The sequence below is a fragment of the Populus nigra genome, chromosome 5 (assembly GCF_951802175.1).
Source record: "Populus nigra chromosome 5, ddPopNigr1.1, whole genome shotgun sequence".
Lineage (NCBI taxonomy): Eukaryota > Viridiplantae > Streptophyta > Magnoliopsida > Malpighiales > Salicaceae > Populus > Populus nigra.
The window spans coordinates 20,355,605-20,368,684 of record NC_084856.1 but is presented as its reverse complement, the minus strand read 5'-3'; the positions used below and the strand labels follow the sequence as shown (position 1 = coordinate 20,368,684).

The window sequence follows — 13,080 nt, the reverse complement described above, 5'->3', positions numbered from 1 at the left end:
AACAAGCAAAGATCATAGTCTCATTAATTCTATTCTTCGTAAAGAGCTCACTCTTGAGATAACATAAGACCAACAAACGTTGTTTATAGTAAGAACACGTGAAGCTTTCATGCAAACGTTTTCTTTTCTCCTCTTTATAAACCTTTTTTTTTTTTAATATCTAAGATACGGTGGGAAACAACTATACATTATGCATTAACACTGCAGGAAGAAAAATCAAATAGGAAGAAAAATTCAAATTAAGAAGAAAAATCAACAGGAAGCTCCTAAATGCTGCTTAAACAAATAGCACTTTTATAAAGAAAAGGAATAAATGACCTCAAAAATAAAATGCAATACTCTGCAGATGAATCCCTTATTCCGAACCACAAAACGCAGCTCATATAGCAGTAAAAAAAGAAGTAGGACTTGGAGGGACTGGGATTTCGACTGTCCCCTCCAACATCAGGAGGACCTTTTTCATTGAAGGGCGGAGGGATGGCTCATCAAGAGTGCACCAAATTCCCACTTTAACCATCCTATCTAACTGTTTCTTTTCGACGACTTCTTCACCCACAAGTTTTTCCATATCACCGTCCTGAAAACATTGGTAAACCCATTGTTCGAGAACAGCTTCATCCTCTGGAAGACTCCAATCCACATTCTTTCGACAACATGTTATCTCCAACAGCATAACTCCAAAGCTATAAACATCTGCTTTAACTGTCACCGGCATATTCCTGTGCCATTCTGGTGCTACATATCCCCTCGTCCCTCTAATTCCGGTGAAGGTTTTAGTTTGGTCTGATTTCAGCAACTTTGCCAATCCAAAGTCAGAAACTTTGGGGCACCTGCTTTCATCTATTAGTATATTCTGAGGTTTTATATCACAGTGGATGATCTGAGTCTCGCACTCTTCATGTAGATAAACAATACCCCTTGCAATGTTGCGAGCAATTTCCAACCTTTCAGGGAAGCAAGGTCGTTTTTCAAGTGAGAAGAGTATGTCAGCGAGGGAGCCATTGCTCATGTACTCGTATACCAGGAGCCTGTGATGTCCATCATGGCAATAGCCGAGCAGACGGACTAGGTTTCTGTGATGTGTTTTCCCAATGACTTTCATCTCATTCTGAAATTCTCTTTCCCCTTCAGCTAGAACTTTCTCCAGTCTCTTGACAGCAACAACCTTCTGAGTACTTGATATGATCCCTTTATAAACTGTCCCAAATGATCCCCTGCCAATTTCTTCCTTGAAACCACAAGTAACATTTTCTAGCTCTGCATAAGTGAAAGCTCGAGGAGCAAATACCTCATTCAATGCAGTACCATCATTATTGGGCACCCTTTTATATGCCAGTACATGATATCTGTAAACGATGATTCCGAAAATCGCCACCATAGCAAGCCCAAAAGCAACAAATGAACCACTTATTATTAGGATTGTCCTGCCAGTGCCAAGGTTCTTCTTCTCGGTTATAGGCTCTTTTCTGTCCATGATGGTAATGGGTCTACCCACCTTGACGACAGCCAAGTTCGTACTTCCCAAGTTTCTCCTCCCAAATCTCAAAGGAAGCCTTTGCTTTCTGCAGTACTGCCCATCAGTGAATAATGCTGCTTCACAGTTACAGTCTTCCAAACAGGCTTGCTTACAATTGTCTTTCGTTGTTGAAGACAAAACGGAGTATGAAACATCTTCCCAGACAATATTAGACAGCTCTTCCATGGTGTATGTGCTACTTCCATTCTTGTCCTTGCAACTTTCAGCATCGAAATCCCTATCACAGCCAGAAGTCCAATTTCCCTGGCTAACAAACTTAAATCCAGGAAGACAAATACATTCAGCTTCCTGATCCTTCATAACACAATATCCATTAAGACCGCATGATCCTTTGGGGTTACACTTGTCGCTTGTGGATGACCACACAGCTGACCAGTTTCCATTCCGTGTCAGATTTTGTGAATATAATCTGAAAATCCCATCAGCATCAAGTTTCATCATATTAATTGTTTCTTTCGTGGGATATCCTCCATCTGTAATGTTTAATATGTTGAAACCTGTGGAATTGAGCAGGTAGAGATGGCCATCCGGATCAAGATTTAGGGTCACATTATCTCCCTCCCCATAAGTAGGAGTTGAAAAATAAGCATATGGAGCTGTATCTGGAGCATTAACCGGATACTGCACAAGGTTGCCATCATTTTGCATCTTGAGTCGGTAAATACCAGTTGAGAGGTCGGTTTGTGAAACAGGAGAAAACAGCTCTGCCCCTGCTTTGAGCTGTTGAGTTGGCAAAAGGGTATCTGTTGGGTGGTCAAAACTCTGCCATATAATCTCGCGATCAGAATTATATAGCACAAAGTTGCCTGAATCAGACATAGAAGCTAAAGAAGCTGGCTGGGAAGCAGAAACTATCAAAGTCTCACCCCCTTGTGCTGATGTCAGGACAACCCTGCCATCACCGGTGAAGAGCAAGGTCGCATTACTGGGGACTGGGGCATCATCCCTTCTAGCAGCCCACACAACAGTCTTTAGTGAAATCCCGGATAGAAAAACCCCTATAGAATAGCCGTTGCGTTGTCTGAAAAATCCAAAAGCATAAAGACCGGAAGGCGACAACCATGAGGAGTTTGTGATAGGTGTTAGAGAAGATCCTAGGGTTATATTGGTCTGTCTTTGAGCTGAAGCTGTAAAAGATACGGCGAGAAGAAGAAAAAAGATTATAGAAGCCATGGATAGGGATTTAGCTCTTGTGTGGTATGGGAGTGTCAATTTAAGGATGTCTATTGTTCCAGCACTCCAGTCTCTTTCTTTGGTTTCCAGCAGTCAAGCCAGGCATTCAAAACATAAAAGTCTAGCCATAAAATCCACCGCGTTTCCCTACCAATTGGTGGAAATCCTTGCTCTTACTTTTCTGCTTTCAAAGCTTGCTCTTACTTTTCTGCTTTCAAAGCCAATGCAGTCAAGTCACTGAAAAAACTCGGGAATTACCAGGGTGAGGTCCCCCTTTTCCATCATACTATCCCCCATTTGAACAGCCATTTGCTAATTTCAGCAGGATTATTCTTAGTACTACTTTTCCGCGGCAGATTCTTTGTCATTTGTCATGTACCATTCAATACGCTTTGAAGACACAATCTTTAGCTTCCTGCAGACAGGTTCAACTAGTTAAGAAATATCGATTGTGGTGCCAATGCTAATACCCTGGCATAATACTAGGGCAAGACAGAACAGCTTGCTTGCTTATACTAATGTCCCTCAAATGCTAAAGCCTAGCTAGCAACCTCAGTTTCTAACGAAAGAGCATCTCTACATGTTGCGTAACTAACATACTCGTCGTGTTATGGATGTTTGAAGATGGATTTACTCTCAATATGTAAATCCTAGCTAGGTAAATAAATAATCCCTTGATCATTAAAACTGAAAAGTGGAACTCATTGGACCGTTGATTTTATGATCAATTCCACTGTACGACTTTATTCAGAGTACAATTGAGGTGGTCACGGAAAGGACTGAGTCAAGGGACAACCTAGCATTTGCTGACCTGCTCTTCTCAGCAAAAGCTTCTTCTCTCACCAGCTTCATGCCATGGTTGCTGATTGGAGGGGATTTATAATTTATTTATTACAAATGTGCTATGAAAAAGAAAAAAAAATGCTATAATATTAAAAAAAACGAATTTCCTCATAGCTATGATATTTATAATATTAATGATGTTACACTTGTGATGAAGATGATGGTGATATAATGATAATGATGATTAAAGTGATTGAAAAATATTATTAGTAATATTTCACCATGAGTTAATAGTTTTATGATGGAAAAAGGTATTTTTTTCTATTTCGGATAATTAGAAAGAAAAATATTTTTCTATTGATAATTTATTAGTATATATATTTCAAATGTTTAAGATATATTTCAAATAAATGTACCTTAACTATGATAAATGATATAATCTCCGTTTCTTTGCAATTTGATTGTAAACGCTTCCTTTTAACATAATTCTGCTTGATATACTCCATGTAATTACAAACTAATTAGCTCATTCTGGTCTTCTCACTTCTGGCAATTAGCCAGTTTGATGGCGACTTGCAACAATGTACTGTCACCAACCGTTGTGTTGGACTTCGATTCACCAATAATGCCCTGCAACTGAGCTTGAGCGAAGGAATTGACATTTGCATTTTAGGCAAGGAATTGCCTTGTAGAATAGAAGAAGAAGAAGAAGGGGAAAAAACAAGCAAAGATCCTTGTCTCATTAATTCTACTCTTCGTAAAGAGCACGTTGTTTATACTAAGAACACATGAAGCTTTCATGCTAACATTTTCTTTTGTCCTCTTTATATAATTATATACCTTTTTTTTTTTTTTTTAATATCTAAGATACTGTGGGGAACAACTTTACAGGCATTAACACTAGAAGAAAAATCAACAGGAAGCTCCTAAATGCTGCGTAAACATATAGCAATTTTATAAAGAAAAGGAATACATGACCTGAAAAATAAAATACAATACTGTGCAGATGAATCTCTTATTCTGAACCACAAAACGCAGCTTTATATAGCAGTAAAAAAAGAAGTAGGACTTGGAGGGATTGGGATTTCGACTGTCCCCTCCAACATCAGGAGGACCTTTTTCATTGAAGGGCGGAGGGATGGCTCATCAAGAGTGCACCAAATTCCCACTTTAACCATCCTATCTAACTGTTTCTTTTCGACGACTTCTTCACCCACAAGTTTTTCCATATCACCGTCCTGAAAACATTGGTAAACCCATTGTTCGAGAACAGCTTCATCCTCTGGAAGACTCCAATCCACATTCTTTCGACAACATGTTATCTCCAACAACATAACTCCAAAGCTATAAACATCTGCTTTAACTGTCACCGGCATATTCCTGTGCCATTCTGGTGCTACATATCCCCTCGTCCCTCTAATTCCGGTGAAGGTTTTAGTTTGGTCTGACTTCAGCAACTTTGCCAATCCAAAGTCAGAAACTTTGGGGCACCTGCTTTCATCTATTAGTATATTCTGAGGTTTTATATCACAGTGGATGATCTGAGTCTCGCACTCTTCATGTAGATAAACAATACCCCTAGCAATGTTGCGAGCAATTTCCAACCTTTCAGGGAAGCAAGGTCGTTTTTCAAGTGAGAAGAGCATGTCAGCGAGGGAGCCATTGCTCATGTACTCGTATACCAGGAGCCTGTGATGTCCATCATGGCAATAGCCGAGCAGACGGACTAGGTTTCTGTGATGTGTTTTCCCAATGACTTTCATCTCATTCTGAAATTCTCTTTCCCCTTCAGCTAGAACTTTCTCCAGTCTCTTGACAGCAACAACCTTCTGATTACTTGATATTATCCCTTTATAAACTGTCCCAAATGATCCCCTGCCAATTTCTTCCTTGAAACCACAAGTAACATTTTCTAGCTCTGCATAAGTGAAAGCTCGAGGAGCAAATTCCTCATTCAATCCTGTACTATCATTACTGGGCACCTTTTTATATGCCAATACATGATATCTGTAAATGATGATTCCGAAAATCGCCACCATAGCAAGCCCAAAAGCAACAAATGAACCACTTATTATTAGGATTGTCCTGCCCGTGCCAAGGTTCTTCTCGGTTATAGGCTCTTTTCTGTCCATGGTGGATATGGGTCTGCCCACCTTGACGACAGCCAAGTTCGAACTTTCTAAGTTTCTCCTCCCAAATCTCAAAGGAAGCCTTTGCTTTCTGCAGTACTGCCCACCAGTGAATAATGCTGCTTCACAGTTACAGTCTTCCAAACAGGCTTGCTTACAATTGTCTTTAGTTGTTGATGACAAAACGGAGTATGAAACATCTTCCCACTCAGTATTAGACAGCTCTTCCATGGTGTATGTGCTACTTCCATTCTTGTCTTTGCAACTTTCAGCATTGAAATCCCTCTCACAGCCAGAAGTCCAATTTCCCTGGCTAACAAACTCAAATCCAGGAAGACAAGTACATTCAGCTTCCTTATCCTTCATAACACAATATCCATTAAGACCGCATGATCCTTTCGGGACACACTTGTCGCTTGTGGACGACCACACATTTGACCTGTTTCCATTCCGTGTCAGATTTTGTGAATATAATCTGAAAATCCCATCAGCATCAAGTTTCATCATATTAATTGTTTCTTTCGTGGGATATCCTCCATCTGTAATGTTTTTTATGTTGAAACCTGTGGAATTGAGCAGGTAGAGATGGCCATCCGGATCAAGATTTAGGGTCACATTATCTCCCTTCCCATCAGTAAAAGATGAAAAATAAGAATATGGAGCTGTATCTGGAGTATTAACAGGATACTGCACAAGGTTGCCATCATTTTGCATCTTGAGTCGGTAAATACCAGTTGAGAGGTCAGTTTCTGAAACAGGAGAAAACAGCTCTGCCCCTGCTTTGAGCTGTTGAGTTGGCAAAAGGGTATCTGTTGGGTGGTCAAAACTCTGCCATATAATCTCGCGATCAGAATTATATAGCACAAAGTTGCCTGAATCAGACATAGAAGCTAAAGAAGCTGGCTGGGAAGCAGAAACTATCAAAGTCTCACCCCCTTGTGCTGATGTCAGGACAAGCCTGCCATCACTGGTGAAGAGCAAGGTCGCATTACTGGGGACTGGGGCATCATCCCTTCTAGCAGCCCACACAACAGTCTTTAGTGAAATCCCGGATAGAAAAACCCCTATAGAATAGCCGTTGCGTTGTCTGAAAAATCCAAAAGCATAAAGACCGGAAGGCGACAACCATGAGGAGTTTGTGATAGGTGCTAGAGAAGATCCTAGGGTTATATTGGTCTGTCTTTGAGCTGAAGCTGTAAAAGATAAGGCGAGAAGAAGAAAAAAGATGATAGAAGCCATGGATAGGGATTTAGCTCTTGTGTGGTATAGGAGTGTCAATATAAAGATGTCTATTGTTCCAGCACTCCAGTCTCTTTCTTTGGGTTCCAGCAGTCAAGCCAGGCATTCAAAACATAAAAGTCTAGCCATAAAATCCACCGCGTTTCCCTACCAATTGGTGGAAATCCTTGCTCTTACTTTTCTGCTTTCAAAGCCAATGCAGTCAAGTCACTGAAAGAACTCGGGAATTACCAGGGTGAGGTCCCCCTTTTCCATCATGCTATCCCCCATTTGAACAGCCATTTGAATTTAAGAGATTTTTTTCGTAAATACACTAGTTTGGATATGAATGGCCTGCGTGAAACTTAGCTTCTTTGGAAGGGTGACATGTTACTTTTGAAAGTATTTTTTATTAAAAAATATTTTTTTATTTTTTAAAATTATTTTTAATATTAATGCATCAAAATAATTTAAAAATATTAATTTAAAATAAAAAAATTTAAAAATACTTTTGAAATGCAAACAAAGAAAAGAAAAAAATGACAGTTAAATGAATAATCTTAAAACTGAAAATTGGAACTCAATGGACCGTTGATTCTATGGTTATTTCCACACGTTTTTTGCAGGAACAAAAAAAGAAATGTATCTCTTGTCCTTGGCTGTAGCCAGTTTTTTTTAGTTTGTTAACGGATTAAAATATTTTTTATTTAAAAATATATTAAGATCAGATACTATTATATAAAAAAATTTATAAAATTCAAGATTCAATAATCTAATATTAAAAATTAAAATTTAAAAATAAATAAAAAAAAAATTGAATCAACTCACCAGACTAGAATACAAAAATACTTTAAAAAACTCATTAGCACTGGGAATTGAATTTAAAAATATTGTTGAAAGTCATGTTTATTGTAGCACAAGACTCGATACCTTATGAATTGAAACAGCACATGGATGACTTTGTTTTTTTTTAAAAAAAAAAATCATTAGCTTTAGTCTTGAGGTAATACGGTGGTTTTTTTATCGGGTATATTTAGAGATAATTCAATTTTTTTATATTTTTAAAATATATGGAATAACTTAATTATTCTTTTTGGATAAAAAAAAAATTAACAGCTTTTTTATATTTTTATAAAGGTTTACTTTATTTTTTTTATTTTATCATTTAAAATTAGTTTTTTTTAAAAGGTTTTATGGTTTTTTTTATTTCCATTTTAATTTAGTTATTTCGATTTCTTAACTTAAAGTCACGAGTTTGATAGGTTAATTCAAGTTAATTTGACTTTTTTTACTGGTCGCTTTTATTTTAAAAGGAATTTTACTCTCTCTTTTTAATATTATTATTATTATTATTATTATTATTTTAAAAAAAAAAGTTCATCCCTATGGCGCAGCGCGCAGGTGCACATCTAGTCTCTTGCTATAGCTGCTAAATGTTTTGCAATCTGATTTGCTTCTCTAAATACATGACTGAAACTGACTAATTTAAAAGGATTTAATTACTTGGCATAAATATATATATATAGAATTAAACAAACTCTAGAGGATCCCATACATACCAAATCGATTGAACGCGAAATTGATGCATTTAAATGTAAAGTGAAAACCGTAAATTAGGACTCCTAAATTTCTAGTTTTTGCTTTGCAATGAAAAAAGAAGAATTATCTCGCATAGATAATAAACACAACAAATTAAAACAAAATAAAACTAAGTTTGTTTACATGTTGGTCGTTTAAGATTAAAATCCTATTTTACAAGATTAAAATTTATTGTTAATTAGAAAAAAAAATTTACTATATTTCATATGTCAAATATTTTTCATAAAATAAATACAACTTAACTTTGATAAATGATACCTCTAGAAATGTGGAATCCATTTATAATTGAATTAAAATTATATTGAAATGCGTCTTATTAGAACCAAAAAACAAAAAACTATTGAAATGGGCCTACCGAATATAACATTAAATTTTCTCACTATCAAAAAATTAACAATTAGCAATGGACAAAAAATATTACATTGATAATATCCGACGAAAATAGCGATGAAACATATTTGTTGAACATTAAGATGGAATATATGTGATCAATAATTGTCAATAGAATTGCTGATGAAATAAAAACAATTAGAAAATAAATAAATATTGTATTAGTAATTCCATCGGCAGTATGATATATAATTATTTATTAATGAAAATATTTTATCACTAGTTCTCATCGAAAATTCTATCGATAAATTTATTAGTATTGCAACAACCCCACCTCTATCCATTTCTACTTCTTATTCTATATATATATTTTTTTTTCATATCAGAAAATAGCAACCCTCCTTATTTTGCCACAAATCCTTATCCATTTTATTATTAAGTTGTTATATAACTTAAAATACAAAGACAGACTGTACGACCGTAAACACCTCGAGGGAAGGAAGGGAGAACGAATTGTAGAAAGCGATGAGAGCAGATTATAGCATACCTTCAGGAAATACTCATTCCTCTCCACCTCTACCTCCACATGCAGCTCCAACACATTAGTTAGTTAGAGTTAGGAGTTTTTTCAATGTATTAAGATATTTGTAATTGATTTTATGATTAAACTAATGATATAAAATGTATTCTTTCATTTAATATTGTTTAATATCAACTTGTTTAATCCAAATAAATATGTTAAAAAAAAATAGCCAACGAACATAAAAATTATGTTGATGATTTTGTCAGTTTATTTTTCTGGCACTGTTGATAGAATCACTGACATAATTTCTATGTTGACGATTCCATAAGGGAATCCGTCAGAAATACATGATCAATTACCGACTGCATGGTATTCTGTCGTTTATCGTTTATGCCTTGCAACTGTACCTGTGTGAAGGTATGGGCAATTGCATTTTAGGCAAGAAACTGCATGCGTTGTGGAATCGGAGAAGAAGGGGCAAAAACAAGCAAAAATCCTACTCTCATCCTATTCTTCATGAAGAGCTCACTCTTGAGATAACATCAGACCAACAAACGTTGTTTATACTCACATGAAGCTTTCATGCCAACAAATCTTTTTCTCCTCTTTATATACCTATGCTCCACGGAAAAATCTTAATCTGCACAATTTAACACAACAAAAGGCTCCAACTCTTTACACCAACTCCACCCCAAACTTCTGGCCTTCTCCTTCTGGTCATTTCGCTTTCGGGTTTTATCCTAGCTCCAATGGCTTCAAGGCGGGGACTTGGCTCATTGGTAGGCCAAGAAACACAGTTGTATGGACCGCACTGTGAAATGAACCTGCAGTCTTAATTATCAAGAGCAAGCCTCGTTTTTGTTGGTGAGGATTGTATCCTCTTCCTTGAGGCTAAATTGCCTGTCGATATGGGCAAACGATTTCAGTGCAACTTGCTTTCCACGATTTCAGCAACAGTACTTTGAAAAGATGCACATTCAATCAAGGTTTATGAGTTAAAATATCTACTCAAATTTTCTCTCTACAACAACATATCCTAAAGCATTTGTGAAGGTTAGATTAACCCACACAACTTGATTTATGAAGGTTAGATCAACCCATCCAAATAAGATCATCACAAAGAAGATTGGCAAGGAACTTCTAAGTACTGGTGTGGTTTTGATTGCCTTTTCTTTGGTGGTCTTTGCATCATCTGACTTGATGGTCATGATGACACGCCAAGCTTGTCCACCAGATGTCGCTGAAGGTATTAATCTGCACCATTTAGCTACGATCAACTTGCGGTGGCCACGATGATTTAAGGAAGAAATCGGTAAAGGGGCATCAGGAGGGTCTGTAGAGGCTCGTTAGCAAAGAATGATGGGAAAGAGATAGCAGTGGAGAGTCTAGAGAAGTTGGTGGAAGATGGAGAAGGGGAGTTCCGAAACGAGGTGAAGATAACTGAGAGGACTCGTAACAATAACTTGGTACGTTTGATTGGCTTTTGCAGTGAAGGATCAAATAGGCTTCTTGTGCATGAGTTCAAGATCATTCATTGTAACATTAAACCTCAAAATGTACTCATGGATAAATCTTGGTCTGCAAAAATATCAGATTTTGGACTGTCCAAGCTCTAAAAACCTGACCAAACAAGAACATACACAATTCCAAGAGGCACAAGTCGCTATGAAGCTCCTGAGTGGCACAAAAACAAAACAACTATCACAACCAGAGCTGATGTCTATAGCTTTGGCATCATATTGCTTGGGATTGTGTGTTGGAGGAAGAACATGGACTTGTCAGTTCCTGATGAAGAAGTAATACTGATGGTGGGTTCACGGGTGCTCTGAAGCTGGAGAGCTGAAGAAAGTGATTGGTGAAGTAGAAGTGAACTCGGAAGAATTGGAGAAATGGTTGGGATTGGATTGTGGTATGGGAAAATAGAGAAAGATTTAAGGCCACCAACGATGCAAGTGAATTTGATGGTGGATGGGGCTATAGTCACACCACCACCACCTACTCCACCGAATTCCTCTCTATTTTATCGGATCTAATTTAGTGTTGCTGCCATGAAAGTTGCAGTATATCAAGGTTCAAGTATATATATAATCAACAGTTCAATACATAATTTTCCTTTCCTTTCCTTTATTTTTTTATGGTCCAATCATATTTTCATACTACAAATTCACGAGAATTTTACTTCTCAATCTATGTTATCAATTGATTCTTTCAAAAAAAAATTAAATTCCTTAAATTTATCTAAATTCTCACCTTAATAATAAAATTAATAAAATATGAAACATACGCATTAAATAACTCATTATTTATTTCATTATAAATTAAACACCTAAATTATAAAATAAAACTCAATTTTATTAAATAACAAGCAAATATAATTTTTTAAAATCTTAAACAAACCTTAACATTTAAAAATTATATATTCATATAATAAATTTTTAAAGGAAAAGGCTATAAAATAAGTAAACACATAAAAAAAACTATATATACCGCATTAAATTGTCAAAAAATTGACATAAAAAATGGGTTATAAAAAAATTATAGTTTTGTTTACTTGATGTAATGAATCTTCAAGAAAAAAAAGAATATAACATGGATATTGATAGACTAAATGTTGAGGTGGATGAATTTATAATAATAAAAGCTTGATTTATAATAAAATGATGAAGGTTCCATGTATAGGTACATGAGAGGATACATACAATTTTTTTTCTTCTTGGTGTCCTTGTTGCAGACCTTCTAGCTAGTTTTATATTTGATGAGCAACCAAAACAGATAGAAGCATATCTCAGTAAATATGATCGTTTTGGTGGCTCTGAAAATCGGTTATTTATTTCAAAACCAAACCAGAGAATGAATCAATCCAAGGATGGAGATAAGGTTCAAAAAAATATGTTTACATATATAATTTTTGCAAAATCAGATATCATCCATTAATGTATTTCTAAAAAAAAAAAATGTATGAGATGCATGCACGTGCTAAAGATTATTTGATACGTTGCGAGATATATCCTAATTATTGTAGCTGCGATTTGTATGGTTTTATTTAAATTAGAAAACAAATAATAAATAAAATAACATTTAATTATCCAGCGTAAAAAAAAAAAAAAACTAACGAAACAAGAAGATAAATGCATTACATTTTTCCTCGTTCTTCCAACTTGTAAAATATTTTGGACTTGAAACTAGGAGCATTGGTCTAAACAGTTCAGTTTTAGTAAAATAAAAAATCCAGCCAAACCTGCCCACCCCGAAATCTTGAACCAGGCCAAATAATCAAATCCAGTTTGGTTTAATTCGACTTTATGTTTTTGAAAAATAGATAAGTTTAATTTAATTAATAGATCTTTTAATTGAATTTTTTTATATAAAATTTGATTTAATAAATTAACCTTTAGTTTATAATAAAATTTGATGTAATGGTAATGATGATTAAAGTGATTGAAAAATATTATTAGTAACATTTCACCATGGATTAATAGTTTTATGATGGAAAAAGTATATTTTTTTATTTCAGATCATAATTAGAAAGAATAATATTTTTCTTTTGATAATTTATTAGTATATATATTTCAAATGTTTAAGATATTTTTCAAATAAATGTACCTTAACTATGATAAATGATATATTCTCCGTTTGTTTGCAATTTGATTGTAAAGGCTTCCTTTTAACATAATTCTGCTTGATATATTCAAGGTTGTTAATTCTTGTTTTGATAGGTGTTTTGTTTTTTTAATATTTTGATAGGTGTTTTGATTTTTTAATTGAAATGGAATATTTCAGTTTTGAAC

The 13,080-nt window shown here is 35.3% G+C and overlaps 2 protein-coding genes across 2 annotated transcripts; both read right to left on the bottom strand.

Annotated features, from left to right (window-relative positions):
- On the bottom strand, positions 1 to 3,019 carry LOC133694868 (G-type lectin S-receptor-like serine/threonine-protein kinase LECRK3). The gene is made up of 2 exons (XM_062116564.1): positions 2,969 to 3,019; positions 1 to 2,800 (listed from the first exon to the last, which is right to left on the bottom strand). The coding sequence occupies exons 1-2, from the start codon at positions 3,017 to 3,019 to the stop codon at positions 380 to 382; spliced, it is 2,472 nt and encodes an 823-aa protein (XP_061972548.1). The 3' UTR covers positions 1 to 379.
- A 1,405-nt stretch (positions 3,020 to 4,424) lies between these two features.
- LOC133693673 (G-type lectin S-receptor-like serine/threonine-protein kinase LECRK3) lies at positions 4,425 to 7,063 on the bottom strand. Its single transcript, XM_062114938.1, has one exon. It carries the CDS (start codon positions 6,859 to 6,861, stop codon positions 4,534 to 4,536), a length of 2,328 nt encoding a protein of 775 aa, XP_061970922.1. The 5' UTR covers positions 6,862 to 7,063; the 3' UTR covers positions 4,425 to 4,533.
- Positions 7,064 to 13,080: the final 6,017 nt, after the last annotated feature.